The sequence below is a fragment of the Trachurus japonicus genome, chromosome 7 (genome assembly GCF_045865225.1).
Source record: "Trachurus japonicus isolate A0001 chromosome 7, Traja_1.0".
NCBI lineage: Eukaryota > Metazoa > Chordata > Actinopteri > Carangiformes > Carangidae > Trachurus > Trachurus japonicus.
In genome coordinates this window covers 24,572,820-24,598,156 of record NC_140913.1, presented here as the reverse complement: position 1 = coordinate 24,598,156, position 25,337 = coordinate 24,572,820, and the positions used below count along the sequence as shown (strand labels likewise).

General features: G+C 43.7%; 1 protein-coding gene across 2 annotated transcripts; it reads right to left on the bottom strand.

Annotated features, from left to right (window-relative positions):
- Nucleotides 1–3,040: 3,040 nt before the first annotated feature.
- On the bottom strand, nt 3,041–24,201 carry tasorb (transcription activation suppressor b). Of its 2 annotated transcripts, none has more exons than XM_085782270.1 (23): nt 23,715–24,201; nt 21,396–21,541; nt 21,017–21,109; nt 20,842–20,914; nt 20,294–20,385; nt 20,049–20,183; nt 19,822–19,946; nt 19,662–19,693; nt 19,285–19,390; nt 18,904–19,007; nt 18,520–18,629; nt 17,394–17,466; nt 17,198–17,272; nt 15,118–16,026; nt 14,291–14,601; nt 14,100–14,202; nt 11,426–12,300; nt 10,398–10,520; nt 9,947–10,106; nt 9,728–9,836; nt 7,315–7,493; nt 5,060–5,194; nt 3,041–4,842 (listed from the first exon to the last, which is right to left on the bottom strand). In XM_085782270.1, exons 1-23 carry the CDS (start codon nt 24,049–24,051, stop codon nt 3,569–3,571), a joined length of 5,679 nt encoding a protein of 1,892 aa, XP_085638396.1. In that variant the 5' UTR covers nt 24,052–24,201; the 3' UTR covers nt 3,041–3,568. The 2 variants fall into 2 exon arrangements, with proteins under 2 accessions (XP_085638396.1, XP_085638397.1); XM_085782271.1 differs by having other exon boundaries at nt 3,041–4,839.
- Between the last annotated feature and the right edge of the window lie 1,136 nt (nt 24,202–25,337).

The window sequence follows — 25,337 nt, the reverse complement described above, 5'->3', positions numbered from 1 at the left end:
CGGGCTACTATTCTAAAGCCTTATCACAGCGTAAGCTATCACTCCGCCTCAGGCACGTATGACTGGTATGAATGGAAGTTGTTGTCATGTCTCCATGACAACGGATTGTTGCAGTCCGTAGCCAAAGACAGCTGATGTTTTTATGATGTTAAAAAATGGACTAAAGTAGTTGAATTCACATGTTTAAGGTGAACTTTCACTTCCGGGGAGGGTTAACAATGGTAGAGGGGACTGAGCAGTGACTTTCACCTGAAAAAAAGCGGAGGAAAAGACGAGATGCAGAGCTACTTGGAGCTAACGTCTGGAGAGGTGGGACTATTTTTTTCCACAGTGAGGCTATTTTATAGGATAATATCTAAATATATATATATATATATATATATATATATATTTTTTTTTTTTTACAGTCTATGGATAATATGTATTTCGGGTTGAATAAAACTACATGAAATTGATTGCGTATCCCTCTTTCATATTGTCATTATTGGTAACCGTTTCAGTCCGTGGTATACGCCCCTTAGCCGTGGTATAATGAGCATATACCACGGCCTGTCGTGATATATTGCTTAAACATCCATGGTGGTGAATTATGACCAGTGATTGGAAACTACCAGGGCGTCTCCACTTAACTTAGCATAGCCTACCTGCTAACGAAGTTATTCTGGCAGCTCGTCGTAGGTAAGTTAGCATCATCACCTCCGGCTGGGTCTCGGGGTCCATGGATGGTGCTGCCTCCGGTTCAGTCAGATTACAATCCACAAAAAAAAGAAAGAAAAAAAATTACAATCCACTTGTTTTTAACCCGTCCTCCTGGGCGCTTCTTCTGGTTGTCCGCGGTGTTCCCACCTGTTGCCATGGATGTCTGTTGCTCAGAGTAGAGCACTGGAAAAGAGAGTAACGACACCACCATTGACTCCCGTGGTTAAAGCCTCATGCGCCCCTAGTGGCAGGATGTGGGTATTGCAAAAGCGCCCAGAAAACTCATTCACTCCAATGTATGTGTGTTGCCCACTTGCTTGTAAATTGATGAAAACGGCCGTGTTTTTGTTTTTAGGTGTCTTGGACTTGGTCATATCAAATTATACTTATAATTAGTTTATTACAAAATGTAGATTAAAACATTAGAAAACTTTTTTTTGTTTGTTTGTTTTTACTCGCCTATGTGTTAATGTTTATCTGTAAAGGGTCCTCAATGATGCTATTAATGTGGGTGATCTATAAATGTCCTTAAATGATTGAAAACACCACACTTGCTCATTCACCAACAATGCAGAGTTGTCAGTTCTTGGGCGCTTTTGCAAAACCCATATTCCTCCATCAGGAGGTGCTTCCATTGGACCAATGCGTGTCGTTACTCTCTTTTCCAGTGCTCTAACCTCGCGCTCCCTAAAATCTGGACTAAACCGCGTCATTTCCGGTGTGCAGCGCGGGAATGTCGCCGGTCAACAGGAAATTCAAAACAACGAATTCCGAAAATTAGCGCGAAAGAGATTTGTGGAGCTGATAGTCAGTGTTGTATGTATCTCATCTAGTACTAATGGCAAAAATATTCAATATGGTGTAAATTACGCACTACATCTACGAAATGTTAAACCAGAGACGTTCTGAAGTTTAACTTTGGTTAAACTTAACGCATTTGAAAATGCTGTGGATATCTTTCAAACTTTACAGATAGGTTACCTCACGATAATGAGCAATATCCTTTTTGTGAGTACTGTATAGCCTTTCTAGCTTCTGAAGTATTGATTTTTATTTGGTTTCCGTACATTAAGTGTAGATGTATCACATGATTGTTTTTAGTAACTCGGTTGAGGTGGACCAAATCCCATAGCTGGCTGCCAGTATTTTCTTTTTGTTATTCATCTCATTTCATCATGATTTTTATTTTTTTTATTAATTCTCTTTTGTTAATTGTTCTGTTCATAGAACTTCAGAAAATAGTTATAAATAGCCCACCCACCACAATTAGCAAGATCTCAAAGTGACCCCATCTGCAAAGCTTATTTTCTCTAATCAACAGCCCAAAACTTCAAAATCATTAAAAACAAATTACAATGATTAAAACAGTTAGGCTACAAGTAAAACCCAGCAAATTATCACATTTTAGATGCAGGCACAAAGACATAATTGGCATTTTTATGTGAATAGTGAATCATCAAAGTAGCTGTCAATTAATTTTCTGGTTACTGACTCATCTGCTAATTGCCTGAATGTGTTTGTTGGGCTAAATGGACTTGTTGGGCACCTCAGCACAGCCGTCTGCTGTATCTTCTCTGTCAAATGAATGCAGGGATGGAATGTGACTCATTCTTGATTAAATCTTTACACAATTTACAAAGAAGGATGTGTTACTGGAACAAAACATTCTTTGCTCAGTAAGCCTCTCCCAGAAAAATAAGGGTTTGTGTGTGTGTGACGGATCTTAGAATTGATTTAATGGGAATAACATATTTTCACAGTTTCCAAAGTCACCATGACATAACTATTGCACAACTGGAATGGGGCTCTGGAGATAAAATGTTAACCTTTTTTTTTTTTATCAAGAGGAAACGGCGCCCTCTGGTGTTTCTCTACATCATCAAAAAACATTAATTCTCATAAGGAAACAGTGCAATAAATTCACACAGGACAACAATCCTTAATTATTCTTTCAGTAGTGGTGTAGTTGAATTGTCTGCGGTGTCTGTGAGGTGCCTCAGACAAGTCTTGAGTGCTGCATTTGCTCAGAAATTTCTCTCGACACACACAATTTACACTGTTGGAGAAAATAGACTTAAGTAGAAAACACATTTCTACCGCAGGTCTGTGCACTTCTTTCATGGTCAGGAAATACCCTTTTCATGGTGCTTAAGAATTAAGCACCAAAGCATCTGACTTGGTCTTTCATATGAGAATATTTAAATGTCATAAATTTTAGGCGTTTTTCCATATCTTCTATTTTAACCACTGCTTATTAAGGTTAAGATACCCATTCCTAATGCTAAACATAGAAATCGTAGGTATAGCTGAATGAGTCTGAGTGAAGGGACAGTAAGACAGCTGGGATTTATATTTTTAATGGTTTGCTTGACACTGTCATCAAACCTGTCACACAAACAAGATTTGAAATGTTTTATTTTAATAGAATTTAGGACAACCAAATATGTAAAATAAAAAAAAAAGAAAACCAACAGCAAAAAGTGAAATTCCATTCACTAGTTTTTTTTTTTTTTCTTTAAAAAAATATCAGCCTTTCCCCCTTGTTCACAAACCGTTTTCAAAACCGGGACAAACAGAAATAAGATGATAAATTCCAAGAACCTGGAAGGCCATTTACATTTGTTGGCAATTATAAATATAGTGGTTTGAACAGGGTCTCAAATAGCTCACATGGAAAGAGTGTACATACAGTTTACACGACAGTAGGACACTCGGCACTGCCTGTATCAACTTTTATTAATGTAGAAAACCAGGATCCTTATTTACTGATTCAAATCAATGTGTTTATGACAAGGAAATATTTACATTCAGCCAGCTCTAATAGTCTCTGGAGTATGGCGTCTGTCCCCCCTCAGCTCGTGATGATTGTCTATTCGGGGGCATAATTGTGAGAATATGTGTAGTCCGAGTAGTAATCCTGTGCTCCCCCCCCCCTGCCTCCCGGGTAACCCCACGAACAGGGTCCTTCCCCCCGTTCGTGTCCTCGTCCCCCCGGCCGAGGCCAAAGCCCCGGTGGGATTCCCCTCCCTCGATAGCCCCCTAAAGAACCGGGACCCATAGCACCCCGCATAGGCCCGTGGTCCATATGTCCCGGGATGCCGCCGCCTATACTCCCGTATCCCACACCACACATCGGATGTGGAGGCAGCTTAGGTCTGACCACCGAGCCCCCCCTGGTGGCCACCGTGGAAATGCCCACAGCCGGTCCAAGGTTGTCAGAGCAATTCACCTGAGTCCTGCTACCTTGACTGCCTCCGCCGAGGGTCTCCCCGGTCTTCTTAGGGAGCCCGCTCGGGTCCAGCAGCCCCGCACCGTGATGGCCACTTCCAGTCTCGCCGGTCCCTGCAGTGCCCCCCCACGCCCCCTCCCCTGGTCCGCTGAGTGTCCTGTCGTGCTGCGTGGGAGTCCCGCTAGCGTTTTTGGGAATGCCAGCAATACTGTACCCTGGCTGGGCTGTGTCACTGTGGTCTGTGAAAGGGGGGAGGGGGACGGGGTGGTGGTGGTGGTGGTGGGTGAGCAAAGAGTTCTCGGCGGCGGCCCCTGCTCCTCCGGCGTCCGAGCCGTACGTGTGACCCAGCATCATGAGGTGAGGCGGAGGCGGGGGCTTGACCTCCAGAGGAAGGGAAGCCAGGTTGGCCAGCGGTCCCGGCGTGGCCATGACGGGGGGGGTCGGGACCGTGGCCGAGGCCGCGGCCGGGGGGCGATACTCCTGCTCCTGGGTGCTGCTGCAGGGCGAGGCCGGGTAGGCCGGGGAGGCGGCGTAGCTGGACGAGCCGGTGTAGGACGACCACGAGGCCGACGGACACAGGAAGCTCTGGTGCGGGTTGACGGGGAAACCTCCCGGCGACAAGCTGCCGATGTCCGAGGGGCCTATGCCGATCTGGTTGGTGGCTTTGAACTGAGAGATGGCCGTTTTGAAAGCGCTGTATTCGGACAACGTTGGAGTTCTCTCGGGGGTGACCTGCTGCTGGTCGGGCAGCGGAGGGCGAAACTCCTCCATGTCGGGCGGGGGCGGCTGCGGCTGCGGGGGCTTTTCCTTCACGACGCTCGCGTTCTGCTCCGAGGGATCTGCGATGGCGGGTGGCTCGCCGTCATCGGAGTCTAATGACATGTCCTCCTCTTCCACACACTCATCATTCACTACTGAAAGAGCAGGGGAGGGCAGAGAGGGAGAGAAATGGAAAAGCGGAGAGGAAGATATTATCAGCAGATGTGTTAGAGATGCATTAACACCATCAAAAAAACTGTGATACTCTGATAGTACAAACGTCTTTAACAGTAAGATAACTGTATAGGACAAAAGGCAATTTAGCAAAGCAATTTCATTACAGCCAAATGACATGAAATCCAGCCTACTCACCAGTAGAGGGCGGTGTTGGAAGCTCATTCTGATTAATGGAGCCGATCAGACTGTGGAAACCGCTCATCACATCGTCAATGCTCGCTATCACTATCCCATTTCTGGAGTATTGAAGGAACATCTCAAATGGCCTCTCTGTAGAAACACACCACCACAACAAACACTTTTTATTTGTCTATCATTTATTTCATTGTAGGGATGTCACAATTCAGGGGTGCAAACTCATCAGGGGTAAAAAAGGTGACAAGATACCGACCCCCTAGGGGGGTCCGGGGGCATGCTCCCCCGGGGAAATTTTTTTAAAAACCAACTTTAAAGGTGAATTTACAGTCAATTTTAGCATGAGACTAGGGTCCAGATTTACTCAGGTTTGCACAGCTTTTGCTCCTGTTAAACCTGCACAATCTGTCTCTCTGTGTTTGGTTTTGAAATATGTGAAGGGGGTCTTCAGCCTTTGCAGGTTTAACATGAGCAAAAGCTGTGCAAAACTTGGAGAATCTGTCCCTTGATGTCCATCAGATGAACCTTGCAAACCTTGCCTTCAAACTAAATAAAATTTAATACAGACTGATTGGTTCATTGTGAAACATTTATTGATGTAAATGTGTTTTCTGTACGTAGGCTATGCTCCGAGGCAGCGCTGCTCTTTCTGTCCAATAACACACATGAAGCTTAAAAATGCCATAGGCTACATAAAACATATTAAGCGGCAATATGTATTTAAAAGATGTTCAAGCAAACGGTTCAGGTTCGTATACTTTGATCGTTGGGAAAATCAATCATGTCTTGTATATTCAGGTTAAAACTGAAAGAATGAGGCAGTCTGACATCTGATACATCATTGTGACAGTCTGAGGTTAAAAGTAGGTGAGATTCTGGTGGCAAAAGAGGAGACATTGATAGTTCCAACATGTTTTAATTTATTGGGCAAATAAAGTTATCTAACAAATGCTAAGAACAATTAGATATTCACTGAAATATATAACCTATATTTATTAATTGTGGTTCTTACAAAAAATATATCTTATAAAATATAAAAGCTAAAATGTCTCTTAAAGCTCTGCCCCTTTAATTAGTGCATACTAAATAATTTAACTTTAGCCTACTACTTTTACAACCACATTATTTACCAGCAACATAAAGTGAAACAACTCAGGCAGAGGTTTTCCTGCCACAGTCAGTCAACAACCTCCTCCTCCTCCTCCTCTTCCTCCTGCTGCTGCTGCTGAGGTCGCGCTGCAGCGCTAATAAATGCTAAACGCGCTAATCGCTAATTGGCCGCCATCGCGATCATCACACACACGCGGTCCCATACAGCAGACCTACAACGCTGCTGGAGCATCCTCTAGCTCCGACTCTTTCACTCGCCATGCTCAAAAAGTCGCGTTAGTTAGTCTGTATTAAAAGTGAAGCTTCAGGTGTGTATTGCTGGACAGAAGAGGAGCGCTGCCACCACTCGTTGTCATCCAGAGAAGGTGCATGCGCCTTAAAGAGACAGGTGCTCGGCTCGCCTCGCCTCGCCTCGCCGGACCCCCCCCCCCCCCTCTCAATTTTTTTTTTTTTTGCGGATTTACACGAATCACACAAATGACCAATTTGGGATCCAAAACGGCGAATTTCGCCGAAAGGTGACAAGTTTGCACCCCTGACAATTACTTGTTTTCACAATTAATCGTGGTATTAAACGCCACAATTATTTAATCTTTAAGATTCCCAAATACCGTCACTTTCACAAAAATTTGATGTTGGAACCTTATTGGCAGATGTGCACAAAAATAAAGGTAAATGCACAGATACTGGTCCGTAACATTGAATTGGTAGGAATTTAAATGTTAGCGTCTCATTTTTAATAAAAAAAAAAAAAAAAAAAGCAAAACAAAACAAAAAACGATTAAAATAAATGCAAACATTTGGTATAGATGACAATTCATGACCTGAATATTTCAAACATTTCCCCTGGGGATTAAGAATTGGTCATATATTAATAGATACTTGAAATATTTTGTGTAAACAATGAGTAATGTAATTATATTTGGACTATATTTGATTTTACACATTCATAGTGTTGTGAAATTAATTAATGCATAATAATCGTAGTACCGTGATTATTTCTCTGGCAATAATCGTACCAAGAAAATGTATAATCGTGACATCCCTATTTTATTGTATTCTTTTTTCCTTATGTCAGACCACCGGTGATTACATTAACCTAATAACGATGGGGACGATGATGATGATGATGATGATGATGATACCTGTGAGGAAGATAAGGTGCCGCTGCTGCGTGTGCTGAGCTTGGAGTTTGATCAAGCACTCCAGGTCCGGCGCCTGTCGAGACTGCGTGTCACACTCGTGGTAGGGGAGGAACTCCACCAGGTGCTTCTTCTGATAGACTGTCAGGAGGTTCAGCAGCCCCATGGCGTTGGTGTTTAACCTTTAAGAAAACAGCAAACATTAGAGATACACACAAGAGCTGATATGTTGCTTGACATCCCAGTTTTAGGTTTAAGAACACTTTGCTGCTTTTAACAACCCCCGCATCCTTTTTAGCACGATTTACAATGTTGTTTTTAATGTTTGTCTTTAATGTTTTTTATACGAGCCTGTCAAAGAAGAATTTCTGTAACTCTTGACAGACAATAAAGTCTATCTATCTATCTATCTATGGTATCTATCTATCTATCTATGGTATCTATCTATCTATGGTATCTATCTATCTATGGTATCTATCTATCTATCTATCTATCTATCTATCTATCTATCTATCTATCTATCTATCTATCTATCTAAAACGGAAAGGTGAAATCCGGCGATCTGATTGGTTGTTAACCGTGGTATATTGAGCATATACCACGGCTACTATTCTAAAGCCTTATCACAGCGTAGGCTATCACTCCGCGTCAGGCACGTATGACTGGTATGAATGGAAGTTGTTGTCATGTCTCCATGACAACGGACTGTTGCAGTCCGTAGCCAAAGACAGCTGATGTTTTTACGATGTTAAAAAATGGACTAAAGTAGTTGAATTCACATGTTTAAGGTGAACTTTCACCTGCGGGGAGGGTTAACAATGGTAGAGGGGACTGAGCAGTGACTTTCACCTGAAAAAAAGCGGAGGAAAAGACGAGATGCAGAGCTACTTGGAGCTAACGTCTGGAGAGGTGGGACTATTCTTTTCACAGTGAGGCTATTTTATTGAATAATATGTATTTCTGGTTGAATAAAACTACATGAAATTGATTGCGTATCCCTCTTTCATATTGTCATTATTGGTAACCGTTTTATAAAAGCAATATATCACTCCAGTCCGTGGTATACGCTCCAGGGGTAGACAATAAGGGAAATTTTTGAAGATCACTGGCCCCACCATTCTAACCACTGGCCCAGGACAATAGGTATCGATCCCCATATTAACGAAAAACAACATATCCCAGCCAATTCCTGCGGTCTCGCCATCGAGGCTGGAACTTTCTGATACCATTACTAGTCAATTTCCAACATTCTTGATACTTATTCAATACCACGATCTTGTAGTTTCTTGAGATTTTGGGGGATTATTTTGTTATATGTATTTTAGTGATTATGTATGAGTTGGTATATTTGTGTTTAATTTTTGTATGTTGTTATTTATTTGAGTCTGAGGATTTATATCCTGTATCAGATATTTTTCATTCAATTTCATTAAAGAAGGTCAAAAAAGTGCTTTTAAATTCATCAGGCTACTTTATTTAATAAATAAATAACTGTTTCACATATTTAGCCTCCACTGTGGTTTAACAATGAAGTAAAAACAGAGTTAAAATGGTAAATATGCCTCAACACAAACATGAAGTTATGTAGTCATTACTTTTATCCTCCAAGTAGTTCAGTGATATAACTGTTGTTCTCATTCATTCACGTTTAGGCTGTTTCCACAGATTGGTGCAAAACTGACTCATTGTTTCATTTTCAGCTCAGTTTTGCGTTTACACACGTTTTTTTGTTGTTGTTATTATGGTCTAAATGTCACGTGACGTGCCACGCTGTGGCGCACACCGAACAGCTGGCGCCCCAGCGCGAGCTCTGGCCCGTGTGTAACGTTCGCGTCGGTCCCGACAGGACTCGACCCGACGCGCTGAGGAGGAGGGAAGTTTCATGGTTAAGAAAAAGGTTTTTATCGGTTCTTGTGACGACCTTCTATCAGCAGCACAGTGAGCTGGAGCTGCAGCTGCAGCTGCTTGCAGGTGGTGCTGACGTGCCAGGGCACAGCGCTGGCTGCGCACAGAAAGTAGATGTCTCTGTCGTTGATCGGGTCGGGATCTCTTAGCACTAATTACCGAGACGATTTGACAGTTATCATTTCAAACCACAGGGATTTAATGTGAAATTAGATTTATTTATTTACTTGTTATATTTTTTTCAAGGCATTATTTTCACTGGCCCCACCGGGCCAGTGTTTGGAGCGTTCTGGTGGCCCTGACGGTTTGAAAAGTACGTCCGGGCCACCGGGCCATTTATATTGTCGACTCCTGTGCTCATTATACCACTCTAATATAGAGTGGTATAATGAGCATATACCACGGCCTGTCGTGATATATTGCTTAAATCTATCTATCTATCTATCTATCTATCTATCTATCTATCTATCTATCTATCTATCTTATTTGTAGCTCTTGATCAGATACTGACCTCCCCAGCTCTTTTAACTTCTTCTGGGACTTGCAGTGCACCTTCCACTGCCAGGGGTGTTCAGGTGTGCTCTGCTCCTCCAAGAACTTCAGCAGCCCTTGCAACCGATCTGGATGAAGAAAAAAAAAGCAAAAGCAATGCACACTCTGAAGTTTTCCGCAACTGATATAGTATTTCCATGAACTTGTAAAGTTTCAACAAAGAAAAGTAAAAACGTACCCTGTGTGATGAGGTCAGGGTTTAGGACAAACTCGTCAGACACCATGAAGCCTCCAGACACAAAGAGCTCATTATAAGTGTGGTTCTTGACATCGTCCAGACTGTCCACTCCAGCGAAACTCACTGAAGGTAACTTCTTCAAAGACACCAGAGCCGGGATCTGTCGGGTCAAAAGATTTATTTTTTTATAAACTTCTATCAGTTTTTGTTCAAATCAGAAATGAAATTATATTTTAGGTCATAAATATATCTGGCACAACATGCAAATAACATTTTCCATTCAAATAATTAGACTCAGCAACCAGATGAAAAAATATACCCTGCAGCAAATGGAAAAATTCAATTAAGATGTCATTATTTCACAGCCGGGCTCAGCTGGGGCCGAGAAACCTGAACTGCAGATTGGAGGTGAGACTGTGAAGACGACGAGGGTGACGGGGGGTGATCCTACCTTGTGCACATGTGCAGCGATGTCCTCGTTCTGAATGATGATGAGGAGCTTATCTAAACTACCGCTGTTTTCCAGAAACGTCTGCGGGCTGCACTCGCTGTTGCCAAGACTTTTCAAGTACTCCTTTGTGCCAGAGAGAGGAGAGACGTAATTGTTAGAGACAGACAGACAGACGAATGTGTCCTACGCTCGCACTCGACCGACTGACTGATTGACAGATACAGAGAGCACCGAGACATGGGGAACACGGTGACAAAGAGGAGCCAGTGTAGCGTTTCACATTTCCCACTGTCGAACTGTACATGCACTCAGTCTGCCTGCCTGTGCAATAATAGACTGCTGCAGAAAAAAAGTGTGATCCAGAATAAGTCTTCAGATGAAAATGACAAAAAATAATGGATGCACAACTACACTTTGAGGTCATTTTTAAACAATCTGATCTTTTGAAAATGATTTATCAGGTGATTATCATATAAAACTGTGAGTTCCAGTTTCTAAAATGCAACTTTTAAATGCTAATTAGGGCTGCAACAATCATGTTTTTATGCCGCTGATACTGTTGCAGGTCATAATTGAGTGACATTGGCCAATCCGTGCCCGATACTGATCATTTTTGGCTGCAATTATAGATGGTGTATGTTATATGAGACACACACACTTTGTAAAGGCTGACATGTTTTGTTTTAGTCACTTGTTGCATGATAGACTCCACAGCACACTGTGCCTCTCTTAGCTGTAGACACCAGAGTATTAAGCACAGGTGATCAATTTAAGGTGGTTGCTGACACGAACCATTAATTCTTATCTACCCATCATGCATTTTTAATGAATATCGGACAATAATGATGAGCAGCCTTTCGATTGCAGCATCCCTAATGTGAGTTTTTACTAAAAAAAATCCAAATTACACACATCATTTAGGTTTCTGGGAAAGTACAAGGGACATTTTCACTCTGGTATATTATAAGCTAAATAATTAAGTGTAACAAGATCTACGTTCAGGGGCACAAAGGGACCGTTCACTGTACCTTTATCTCCTTGCAAACAGTGCTCTCTTCCCCCTCTTCTCCAGAGTAGATGTAGAATTTGACTGTGTTCTTGGTGACGTCCTTAAAGATCTCTACCAGGCTGCTGAAAACCTCGGGCTTCAGCTGACCGATGAGGCTGCCAGCAAGCAAGCCAGACCCGCTGCCCGAAGCGGCCCCTGGGTTTTGGGGCCCCGCTTCCGGAGAGCCTGGCGTGACCTGAGAGGGAGAATACATCTCTCCCCCCAAATCTGTTGGTGCAGATTCTGTTTTAACCTTTGCCGACGTAGACGAGTCTTTGACGGTGCCGGCTTTGCCACCCTGAGACGAGGCGGTGGTCTTTGAGAGGGAGGGCTCTGTTTTAGTTTTGGAAGTCTGGGTGGTGAGGGCCGGGGGCGGTTTTGAAAGATTAGACGTTGTCGCCGGGGGAGGTGGCGACGACGTGACCTTGAAGGGAGCAGGTGGGGCCGGGATCAGCTTGTCCATCTTCTCACATAGTGCTTTGACATGCCCCTGGACGGGCACGGGGGAGACGTAGGGGACGACAAAGTTCGAGAAGCAGCTGTTTGGCAGCCAGCAGTGGCGCGGGGGCAACCGTGGCGGGAGCTGCGAGGTATAGCAGATCTGGTGAGTCTGCATGATGTTTTTAATGTCAGAGGTGAGGCTGTGGATCTCCTGGTTCAGTATGGTGTCCAGGCTGATGGAGGGCCTGAAGGGAACTTCCTCTGGGGCCGGTGCCGCGGGCGGCGCGGCCTCCTTTTTGACTTCCACCACGACGACTGCGGGGGGCTCGGGCTCGGGGCGACTCTCCGCCACGACCGCCGCCTCCGGCTCTGGCTCAGGCTCCGGCTTCGGCTCAGGAAAAGGCTGCGTTTTGTCTGGAGGGGAAGCAGACAGGAAACATGTCACAGTGGGTACGTTTACATCAGGGATGTCAAACTCAATTTAGTTCAGGGGCCACAAACAGCACAATTTAATCTCAAGTGGGCTGGACTATAGTAAAATAATAGCATAATAACCTTTAAATATATTTTAAAAATTGAAATGTTCCTCTGTTTTAGTATGTTTACAGTTACTGAACTATCCTTTTACAAAACATATTATGAACCACCTGAAATTTCTTGATAAAAATATGTGCAATTTCAAATTTTCACACTTGACAAATTCATCCTGAGGGCCAAATTCGACCCTCTGCAGGGCCGGTTCTGGCCCACGGGCCGCATGTTTGACACCCTTGGTTTACATGGACAGTTTCAATCGGTTTCAGAAAGGTTTGGGAGACCAAACCGATTGAAAATACTTCATGTAAACACCTCAAACCGTTTCAATTACCCCAAACCGGTTGAAATTTCAACCAGATTGAAGGGGGTGGTTTAAACCTTTTCTAAAGAGATCTGTCTGTCATGTATACACTTGAAACGGGTTGATCCCTGGCTGCGTTCGTTCAGGACTTATACGTACGCACGCACGCTTGAGCACGTACGAGCCGTGCCTGCCTGGCTGTCACTCAAGTGAAAATGTCCGTGTAATATGGGAAAATGTCGAGCAAGAAATTTCATAACGGACTGGCGGGTCATACGGAAGTTCTGTTTCCACTCGGTGTCCGAAAATTCATGCAGAGAGAAGAGGAGGAGGAGGAGGAGGAGGAGGAGGAGGAGGAAGCGGTGCGCCGCCGGTGTTGTGCCGAAAAGAGACTACCTGCCCGGGCAGTCGTTTTTCTGCAGGTAATTAGTAATTGCTTCCTCCTCCTCTTCTCTCTGCATGAATTTTCGGACACCGAGTGGAAAGACGCTCTCTCTTCTTTTCCTGCTAAAATTAGGAACATGTCACGCTGCTGTTTAATACAGAGAAATATTATAACAGCAAAAACTGCGCTCAACAAACGATGTATTTCGGCACAGCTGTAGCACTTCCATAATCAATACTGTTGCTATGTAACCATAGTAACGCAATCACTCATGGCTGCGGGCACATTCGAAGCGTTTGTTTCGTCGGCGCATGTAAACACCCAACCAGTTTACTTTGTAACCCATGTGTACGCTCAAGCTGAAATCTTCAGACAGATTGATTTAAACCAAACCTTTCCGAAACTTTCCGTTTGAAACTGGGTACGTTTACGTTACAAGTTGTAACACCTGGTAAAAGGAAGAACCAGTTATTAATGTAAAGTAAATAAAATGAAAACTTAGATGTGGGCCAGTACTCAGAAGATTAGATTCGCTCTGGAGAAATGGGTGTGAGTAGAAAAGAAAACAACAAGAGGTCACTGTCATATGTTTAAAAAAAGTAAATAATCAAATTTATTCCAATGTGAATCGATTCTCTTCTTCTTTTCTTTCTTTTTCTTTTTCTTTCTCTTATCTCTTTCTTTCAGAATCACATATAACAACAACAATAACACATAAGACAAAATTGAAATACACAAATTATTCCCTCTTTTCCCTTACAAATCCACCTGTCAGGTAAGTATAATTTGATGTCTAATTCTTAGTTTAGTGCTAATTTAGTTATTATTTTAATTGTCTAATTTATTTCTAATTCTGTATTTTGAATCCTATTTTATTGCGGATCTTACTGACAGGTGGTTTCCTTAACTTAACAGTTTCAAAAGTGATGCCCAAATCTAAAATGTGGCTTCGAGGGTTAGGGTCTGTGTGAACCGACCGCTCTGAGGTACCTTCATTGACGGGGACAACCCAGCTTGGGTTATCTGAGGTGTGAGCTGGCTCCAGCGGAGAGCCTGCGCTGAATGGGCTACCGGGGCTACAGTCCATGTCCTCCTGCACAGATAAAGCACTCGTGGTTATTTTTAGATCTGTCTGAATGCATGATAAAATATTCCAAAACAACAACAACAACAACCCTCACCTCTGTGTAGTTTGTTTGTGCTGCTGGCTCGTTTTGCTTCCTTAGATCTGGGTCAGACACAGACGGCTCCCCCCTGCCCGAACCCGTCGACGGCTCCCCGTGGTTCGGCTGCACCGACATCGAACCCTGAGCCACGGCTTTGTTCAGAGTGGCCAGGAGGATCTTGAGCAGACGCTGGGTCTCGTTGACCGTGGACGAGTTGGCGTTGCCGCGGGACCTCAGATCGGTGTCGTAGATGCCCATGCTTTCCATTACGGCTGTCAGATTGTCACTCTGAACACCTTCATCTCCCATCTCACCTGCTTGGGCCCCTAAGTAGGTTCAGACAAACATCACATAACACACAATTATTTTGATGCATATAGCCCTTTAAAAGATTAAACCAACATTTACAGGGATTGTGAAAAGATACATGTTTTCAACAAATCTGAAGTTAAAACGGTGATAATGGTTCAGAGTAAAATCACCTTTCTTCAGGTTCTAGTGTTGTGCACTGGCGCTGGCATGTGTTTATTTATGTAAACAATCGCAGTGGGACTTAATTCAGGTTTAAATCAAAGCACTATTATGGTTAAGGTGTTTTTTATTAGCTGCTGAATCAATGCAGACTCATCAGACTCTCTGAATTAACTTTCAAGGCACTGGGTGAAAATCCTTGTAAAATAAAAATTAAACAACACCCAGAGTCTGTACTAATAAATTATCTATCTATCTATCTATCTATCTATCTATCTATCTATCTATCTATCTATCTATCTATCTATCTATCTATCTATCTATCTACTATCCAAAATGAAGTTACTCCATCACGTGCAGCGCTCCCTCACCTCGGCTGGGTTCCCCGTTGGTGAGCGGGTCTGTGCGGTGGTGTTTGTTGATCCCTCCCCTCTCGTCTCCCTCGAACTTCCTCTTCAAACTGTTGGCGTCCCAGGCCCCGTCCTCGCCCCGCTCCTTCCCGGGTTCCTTTATTAGTGCTTTTTTGTGGAGCTGAATCAGCTTCAGCAGCTGCTTCATTTTGTCTTTGTCGTACTCGTTCTGGGACAGTCGTAACCTCTGGGGCTGAGGCTGGGACTCGTTGTGGGGCTTGGGCTGCAACTGTGCTCCATTCGAGTGAGCCAGCCCCTGCCTCCGCCTGCTGCTGCTGCTGCTGCTGCTGCTGCTGTCGGGCAGTGATTTCTCCTGGGCGAGCCTCTCCTGCGCCGGCCTCTCCTGGGGTAATCTTTCTGGAGCTCTCTCCGCCCGGTCCGAGCCCCTGTCCGAGCCGCCCCAGTCAGAAACGGGGCTGTATTCCACTGGGGCCGGGGCGGAGGCGGGTGTGGTGGGTACGGGTACGGGTACGGGTAAGGGCACGGGTATGGGCACGGGCGCGGGCACGGGGTTGCGTATTCTCTCGAAGATGTCCTTCGCCTTGTTCAGAGGTAACATGTAGTTGGCGGGGCTGTGAACGTAAGAGCGCAGCACGCCCTCCATGTTGAACTTGGGTCTGGGCACCGGGTTGGTCCGTTCGTCCACGTTGTATTTGTAGTCGGGCAGGATGAACGGCCGCACCGTGCCCGCGTCCATGCGCGTTAGGTATTCGGTGGCCTGCCGCTCCACACCGGAGCTCAGGTCCTTGCCCGGGTTGGGACGCAGCTTGAACAGGGCGTAGTGCAGCGCAGGGACGAAGGGCTCCATGGAGGAAAGGATCGCGGGCTGGGGCTCCACGGTCAGCGGCTCTGGCTCAAACAGTCTGGACGCTGAAATTGAGGACACAAACCGGTGTCACAGGGTTTCTGCAGGTACCAGCAAATCTAATTTAATGCTTTTTAATGCCCTCTTTAATGCCATTCCAAACATTTTTAATGTCCATGACTGCAAATACTATACGTGTGCGTACATACACTTACCTACGTATATACACATACCCAATTACTTGGTTCTGCATGTTTATCACACCAATAGGGGTGCACCGACTGCAATTTTCTGGCGTTATCACCGATTTTTAAAAAGCCTGACCTGCCGATTCAACAGTAGCCTGCCACCACCTAAAAATATTAATTTAGAAAATTCTCCATTTCTTCACCTATGTTTAATTTTACTGTAGATTAACTGTATAATCCCCCTATTTTTCTGCTCTTTGTGCGCTATAGGGATGTAATGATATCAAAATCTCACTGTATGAATCAATTATTTTTCTATCAATTTTTTAATGCCTTTGAGAATCGAATTTATCCTTTTAATGCCATTTAAGGCCTTAATTTTAGCAAAATATATTTAATGACTTTTAATGCTTTTTAATGACCCGCGGAAACCCTGTGTCAAGACGTCTATTGGCAGAATCAGGGTTCCTACAGTTTAAGCCAACTAAAATTAAAGACTTTTTAAGACGTTTTTAATGCCACTTGAAATTAAATTTAAGACCGACTTCACAATAAACACAAATGCAAAAAAAACAAACAAAAAAAACGTCACCACATCTATTACATAGGGTTAGGGACAATTTTACCCACTTTCCTATGTGGTCCAAGGTAAAGTGACTGCTACATGAATGATTGGGGGGGGGGGGGAAGCTGATTTGGGAGCTGGAGGCGGTAAGAAATTTAGCAGTGACGGCCGCCACTAACTTCTCTATGTCAGAATGTTAGCAATTATTTTGAGATTTGAGACTGAATTATAATCATAAAATCCCACAACATTTTTAAGACGTTTGAAAAATTGATTTAAGACATTTTAATGCCAATTAAGGCCTTGTTTTTAGATTTATGAATCCAATGCCTTTTAAGAGTTTTTAAGGATCCGTAAGAACCCTGAGAATAAGTTAATTTCACCTTCTTTGAAACGCTTTTCTGACCGGTGGTCGAATCCAGATTGTGAAAATGAAATTCAGGTCAAAAAAAAAAGCATTGAGAGATAGTGAATAATACTTACAATACTTGACAACCATCCTTGACTCCTGAAAGATGAATAATGCTTGCAGGGTCTTTTCAGCACGCCCCCGCCGCTCTAGAAAACAAACGGCACATTTTTAGACTTTAAACTCTCACTGGAGGCAACAGGTAGGTGTTCTGACTGACACAACCATGAACTATGAGAGGAAAGTGAAGAAAAAAAGGCGTCTTGGTACCTTTGGTCTCAACCATCTGAGCTGAGGACAACAGGAAGAGAAAGCCTCTGTCAAACAGGGACTTCACCAGCACCTGAATGAGGAGAGCAGACACAGTTTAACAGACGTTTTCTCTTACACAAAATCCACCTTAATTACTTCAAATGATGGAAAACTGTAACACTTCTTTCTCCTTTCTCTGAGAGATTTCTGCAACGAGATGCACAGGGTCTCTGCAGGTTTCACCAGCTCAAATTTAAGACTTTTTAAGACCTTTTTAAGACCATTATGGATGAAATTTAAGACCTATCATGACAAATAAAAAACGTACAAAAGAAATGCGGAGTCACAAAACTAGAAATTGATTGCAATATATAAGTTGCGTGTTAGGCTTGTTTGTAGTTGAAAATACATTCAATAAAGCACAATGAAGTGTCGCAGGAGCATCTAAAGTAAACTATTTGGGGGCACAAAAAGAAATTGGGGAGTGAAATTAAAAATGTTTATGTAACACATTATTTATTTAATTCACTGGCAACCAACAGGCAGATGGCTTTAAGCCGTGAATAATGTTAAGGGTCACACGTGAGCCATTTTTACATTGGAGAACAGTAAAAACACCAACACTTCACCTTCTAATGTGACCCAGAATAGACAAACATGGAAATATTTCAACTTCTTTGATCAACAGACACGAGCCACAACCTGTTCTGTATTATGACCAGCGCAATATTTGACACATGAAGTAAATAAATTGGCTTTTGGTCACCCCTATATATTATGGTATTAAATAATGCTTGAATAAATGTGAACTACATCTTTTTATTTAAAAATGCTCGCCCATGGTGGGCATAAGAAAATTTAAGACCTGTCTAAAATTATTTAAGACTTGAACACAATAATTCAACAAATTTAAGACATTTTAAGGCCTAAAATTTAGATTTTCAAATTTTAGACTTTTTTAGACTTTTTAAGACCCCGCGGATACCCTGGATGCAGCCACAGAGAAGCTTGTTGTCTGAATACTGGACACCACTGAGTTTATTTGATGCTGACAATTTGTGCACCGATTCAGTGTCTTTTCAGGAATTTCACGCATCATGATCACCTGGTCGCCAAGTCAAGAGCTACAGGGTGTGTGACTCACCATCCTGTCTCTCTCCAGTTTGCTGACCAGCGCTGCCAGGCTGCCACTGGTCGGCTTGCCTTTTCCATCCACCACCTCAAACAGGCTGCAGAACATCCCACACTTCATCACTGCAGACAGAGAACAGCAAGTTTGAATACAAAGTGTGTCCATAACTCATCTGTGCTCATTTCCTTCCTCTATGCTCAGTTTAATCAGAAATAATGCACACGTCCATTTATAATTTCAATGGGTTTGCTAAGTTAGGTTTTTTTTTGTAATGCATAATGCATCACATGCATTTAGAACAGCTTTAGATATTGAAGTAATGCTTTACCGCCCACGTGCCCAGGGCATATTTCCACCATTTTATCACCAGATAATATACATGTGGTCTGAACTGACCTTCCCGTGATATTCTGTAGGTGTCCCAGGAAAAGAGCACCGAGGGAATCTTTCGCTTCACCTGCTCCAGCTGCATGCCCCGACTCACCTCCAGCTTCTCAGGCCTGCAGGGGGAAAGGCAAGGACAATTATATGAGAGCAAATCACAAAACATTGGAGGGGGGAAAAAAAACAACCATTATTATTATTATCTGGTTATTGCACAAGTGGATTCTAATCTCTTCTCCTATATAATATCTAGTGTTAAAGTTCAACATATAAAAAAAGCCTATTGTGGCAAAATATGTGTAATGATTAACAGAGGAAGTTCTTTTACCACTGTGGCTGTTTTCTGGAGATACACAAAACTGTGCGAGAGAGTCAAAGTTTATGTTAACTCACAGTTTGAAAGGAAGGTAGGGGCGCGTAGAGGATCGTAAACAGATGGGGAACAACTCCTGACCCTTGTTGACCAGTGGACCACTCCACACAGTGTAGCTGGTCTTCCCTGTAATAGAGTAAACAGGTTCATAACACTTTGTGACATACACTCCTTTATTACACTGTTTTTTTTTTATCATTTGCATTTGATGGGATCATTTTGGGGGTGCAGCTCCTTAAGTGCACTGTGTAGCTGTGTGTGCCGGTCAAAGTGTGTTCAATTTAAAGCAAGTGATTGCAACTGTAAAAGTCTTTATACGTAACACAAATGTGACACTAACTTAAAACAACACATCAACACGCGTCTATCAAATATGTGATATTAAAACGTGCTTTACCTCTACTTCCTTCAGGGGAAATAGTGTTAAATCTGTTAAGGAGAGAAACAAGAAGTTTGTTTATAAACATTGAACACAGCGGGACCGTGTGTACATGTCACAATATCATCATCATCATCCGCCTGAACACGGCTGGTGGGTTTCCTGCAGGAATACGTACCTGTGTGCAGTCATAGGAGTTGCAGCAGCCTCTTTGCCTTTGTACTGAAAGGAAACCACAGCGTAGGGGCAGATGTGCCGTGGCCGCGGTTTGATTTCATCAAATGCAAACTCAAAAAAATATTGCTGGAAGACACACACACAAACACAAGCATTTTCAAAACGTTCAACTTTTTGTAGAGACATACGAAACATCGAAGGTATGAACGATGAAGGAGCAGCGTTTACCTGCGTCAGCTCAAAAGCCCTGTAAGACAGCAAAGACGTGACCCTGTTGGCACTTTTGGACAAGTGACAGTCAAACTTGGGAGTGGGCTCTATTGCATTCTTAGGCATGTTCTCATGGATGTGCTTTATTCGTCCCTGAAAGACAAAACAGAGCAGCTTGCTAAAAGTCCCACAAGGATCAGAAATCTGTCAATATCACAGTGGATAAGATAAGGATCAGAGTGGATAAAGAATGGTAGCCGTACCCTCATAACTTTAAAAACGATCATGTCTCCGAACGAGCCCACTTCAAAAGGATTGATTTGTAACAAATCTGAATATTTGGAGAGATAAACACCTACGATGACAGAAATAGCTGAATTAGAGGAAAAGCACAGTGATCACACGTCTTCAAAAAGCATTCAGATGTGATATTCAAACTCTTTAACTCCTGAAAACTATATATCAACGGACATTTTTCAGATAAAACGCAGTGTGTATTCCTTGAGCAGGCACTCAGTTGTGGAAAAACATCTTAATATATTATATGCATGTGTATTCCCAGCTGTTGATAAATTATGTTTGTGCAGGATTCAGCTCTAATTTCATCAGGTGAAAAAGACTCAAACATCCCCAGATGCAGATGTTAAAATGAATCCATCAAAAAGAGGAAATTAATCAGACTGATAAAGCTCACAGCATCATCATGAGACCAGCAATTTAAAAAAAAAAAAAGACATCCATCCTGTCTGCTTCCATTCAGAGTCAAGTCTTCTCTAAAGGCAACAGCAACGTGTGCGAGAGACCAACTTACCCACTGACGGATTTCCTAGTGTAGTAATCCTGGAGTGTCCGACAGACAGACCCTTCTCACAAATCCACTGAAGCTACACACAAGAGAACAAATAAAGCTCAGAATGATCTTTAAAAAAAAATTCACAACTTGTCCATCATCTTTTACGTGAGGCAGGCTTTGCGGACGGGCTAACCTTGGATTTGTCGGGATATAGGAAGCAGTACGACTCCGTCAGCTCGTGTTCGGCCCGCCCCTCCTGCTTCATTTCTCTCCGCTTCTCGATGAACTGGTGCACAAAGAGAGAAGACAGTTAAATAATCAAATCAATAAGACGCCTCACAAAGTCTCAGCATTTAGATGCACGGGTAGCGGTAGAAGTGTGGAACTCGAAAGATCACATGCTGAAGACATTTTTATTACAGCCTGCCCTCAGCATGTGGTCTTTTTCTTTTGCAAGAGCAGCTGTGAAGGCAGCTAATTATGATTTTGCTATATTCTGTTTCAACCTACAAAAAAAAAGAAGAAAAAAAAGGTCTCTCCATGAATAAAACGGGAGCAACTGAAATACCAACCTCTTTCTCCAGCAGTTCATTGTGGATGAGCCTGGCCTTGCAGTAGGAGAAGGCGCCCCGCGATGATGCGTCCAGGTAAAACGAGGAGATGGTCTTCACCAGATCCTCAAACTCCCGGCTTTCGGGGGGCAGAAACTGGTACAAGCCTGCACACACACAGAGGTGAATAAATCAGTGGGTTAGTATACAGCATCTGCAGCTCACAACCTGTGTGTATGTGCAAAGTTTAAAGCAGAAGTAAGCGATCCGGTCATTTGGGCTAATGCTGCGTTCCAGGCAGGCTTTTGAAACCGTAAATTACAGCTTCAAGTCACAACTTACGACTTTGTAGTGTTCCAGGCAACCCACTGGTGTTTTTCCGACCTGTTTTACCTGTGAAAGTCACTATAACGGCCACTCGTAACTTCTGACCCGTGAACTCGTACCAGATCGAACTGGTACGACTTCACAGGTCGGAAAAACACGAGTTACGGGTTGCCTTGAACGCACCATAACAGTCCTCGTCCCTACAGTACGTCACCACATTCAGGCGCATCCCTTGGCTGCACACACAGCCCTTCATGCCGTTCTCTCTCCTCATTGGATAAAAATGGTAGGATACGAGAAAAGTTTTCTCCTCGACTCAGAGCAGAGTGACTGACAGACCCGTGTTTCGGTCCAAACACTCTATGTAAGTGATTGCTGTGGGAAGATACAACTATTTAAGACTTATATTAACACAAAAATATCGCTTACTTCTGCTTTAACTTTCAGCAGCCAGCCACATCAAACACTTCTATCATTTGTCAGGTAAACAATATACGGTCCTTTCTTTCCATGTTCTTGTATAAAAGACATCAGGTAGAAGGGGGGGAAGTGATGTCAACTGAACACTTTGCAGGGAAGAAATGGCTGTGTTTTTACAGATCAGTGGAGTTGCAATGTAACCAGCAGCATCCTACGCCAAACTTATTTCTCATCTGCTGCAGCCGTCTCATCACATCACAGCAGGCGACTTGTTGAAACGTTCTCTACTCTGGGAAAAGCAACGAGACAGTGGGATTGGAAATACACCGATCAACAACAGCATCTGACCACCCACCGCACGGGTGAGGTGACCGAGCCGTGCATCTGCCCTTTATTTACATCAGACTTATCATGTCTATCAAAACATATGCAAAGAGGGCGAAACCGCCATGACAGGCGACCTGGATGGAGCATCACTCGCAACACGCAGCTGAACAGCTCTCGTGTGAAGCCAAAGGATGATGAAGACTTTTTTTAGACACGACAACAGCGTGCAATGCATACTGCACACAGTCAAATCTGTCTGACAGATTTTTCAAAACATGGGTAATAAGACACTGTATGCACTAGATTTTGGGCCTGCTAGAGGTAAAGTTGGCCACATACTGTAAGCACGGCTGCTTATAAGAGTCTCTGAGTGATACATCCACTGACTTCATGTCTACTACTTTGTATTTGAAACACATAACTGATGTTTCTTTCATTGCCAAGTCTATGATAAGCACTGTGCATCCAAACACTTTGCTGAGGATACTGGGGGGGGGGCAGTACAGGAGGGTTCATGGGGTTATGCTCTGTGCTGTGTTGCAAAGCAAAGTGCTCTTCTGTAGTACCAGTGACAAAGGAGGGTGGGGGGTGGAGGGGGGCAGCCCTTCTTAGTTGGCATAGATGGCCTTACAAATAAATGTCATGGTATGGTGAAAACGTTTCATTTAGACGGGTGGGGGGGTGGAGATAACCCATGCCCTTCACTGAGGTCAACGAAGACACCCACATGTTGTCAAAGTGATGGCTGCAAGTTAACGCACTCGAGTCGTAGCTCCAGCATTCAACCACCATGAAACAGGTAGAAGATAGAAAGGGAGGAGGTAACCAAGGTGTGTTTTTAAAAGAAAAACAAACAAAAAAACGGGCAGTCCTCATAATAAAAAATAAAAGAAGAGAGAAAGAAAAAGTGCCTGCACCCACATGAACCAACAGTATAGCTGCTGCTGCTGCTCGCTGGGAACTTGAGATGCCTGACTCGAGCTACCCTGCAAAGCTATGTCTGCTAAAACAACTCCCGCTAACATCCATCCACGGAGAGAGTAGCTATCCGTGCGCGATGATGCTCGTCAAGCTAAAAAACAATAATACTAATAAAACACCCCCCCTGAACATTTCCTGAACACAATTTTCCTCTTATAAAACTAGCCCAAGACCTGCCAGCTAGTTAGTTAGCAGGCTAGCAACATGCAGCAGCAGCAGCAGCAGCATTATGAAAGACAGTGGCAGCCTCTGTTCAAAATAGCAGCAGCGATATGGCACCACCACCTTTCCGCTCGCGTATCTTCCTCGGGATTTGGAAATTTCTCCGTGGCAGCTCGTCGCTCGGTCTCGGGCCCGTCAGGGGAGAGCCGCTGAAGCCCCGGGCGTCCGTCTGCGCGCTCCTCCGCCGCTCAGGGGCTTCTTGTTCGGGCATTACACCACCACCGCTACCGCTACTACTGTCTCCACATCCAGCCTGCTGATCGCCATTTTGGTTGGCTGTGGCCGTGGCGGCGGCGGCGGCGGCTGAATTCTTCGGGGGCTCGTCGGGGCCGCCGCCGCCGTCGCCCGTCCCTGTACAGTCCGTGTCCTTCTTCCCCACCGCGCCGGGGTTCAGGGCCATTGTTTTCGGGCACCGTGCACGTCTTACGGGGCAATGGTAGCTGTAACGATTACGGCGCCGCTTCACTCACACACACACACACACTCTCTCCTCCTCACCCAACCTCCGCCATTGTGAAAATGACGTACACGTTCTTCTCCACCACTGCAAAACGCTGCCGTCACTATGTTTACATACGAGGGAATCCGCGCCACCTAGCGGCCCGAGAGTGGTACTACTACTTATTCGTTTATTTATTTATTTATTAAAGCTGGGGTAGGGGTAGGCAGGATTTGTTTTAGAAACAAAATATTAAAGCAGAAGTAAGCGATATTTTTGTGTTAATATAAGTCTTAAAGAGTTATATCTTCCGACAGCAATCACTTATCCACCTTTTTCCGAACATCAAAAACGTAGCCTGTTTTGCCGGTTTTGGAATGTTATGTTTACGTTTCCATGGTTTCAGTAGCCGCGGTAACGTTAAATGCATGGATTTTTTTTTTTTTTCCCCCAATGAAAATCTGTAAAACGCATGGATCATCACAGCAGCTTTTAACAGTGGATATCACACAAATTGACATCTGTGTTAAAAGCCAGCGTTAATAGATCCATGCGTTTACCGCAACTATGACAACGTCTGAAAACCATGGAAACGTAAACGTAAAATTCCACCAAACCGGCAAACCGGAAGCCAGTAGATGACGTGAAAACTGAAAACTTGTGGATAGCACAAGTTTCCGAACATGGTCAAAACCAGAAGCCGGTTTTGCCGGTTTGGTGGAATTATACGTTTACGTTTCCATGGTTTTCAGTCGTTGTCATAGTTGCGGTAAATGCATGGATCTATTAACGCTGGCTTTTAACATGGATGTCAATTTGTGTGATATCCACTGTTAAAAGCTGGTGTGATGATCCATGCGTTTTACAGATTTTCATTGAAAAAAAAAAAAAAAAAAATCCATGCATTTACCGCGGCTACTGAAACCATGGAAACGTAAACATAAAATTCCACCGGAAGAGTAAAACCAGCAAAACAGGCTTACGTTTTTGACGTTCGGAAAAAAGGTGGATAGAGTGTTTGGACCGAAACACGGGTCTGTCAGTCCCTCTGCTCTGCTCTGAGCCCAGGAGAAAAGTTTTCTCGTATCCTACAAGTTTTATCCAATGAGGAGAGAGAACGGCATAAAGGGGCAGTCCTCTCTGTGTGTGCAGCCAAGGGATGCGCCTGAATGTGGTGACGTAGGGATGAGGACCAATAGATCCATGACGAGGGCGGGGGCTGCTAACTCCTGACCGGATCGCTTACT

Coding starts and splice junctions, on each gene's coding strand:
- tasorb (XM_085782270.1), bottom strand. CDS start 24,051: ATGGCCCTGAACCCCGGCGCGGTGGGGAAGAAGGACACGGACTGTACA. Junction 21,542..23,714: donor GAAGATACGCGAGCGGAAAG/GTGGTGGTGCCA, acceptor GTGTGTGTGCAG/GCTTGTACCAGTTTCTGCCC. Junction 19,947..20,048: donor GGGCTTTTGAGCTGACGCAG/GTAAACGCTGCT, acceptor TGTGTCTTCCAG/CAATATTTTTTTGAGTTTGC.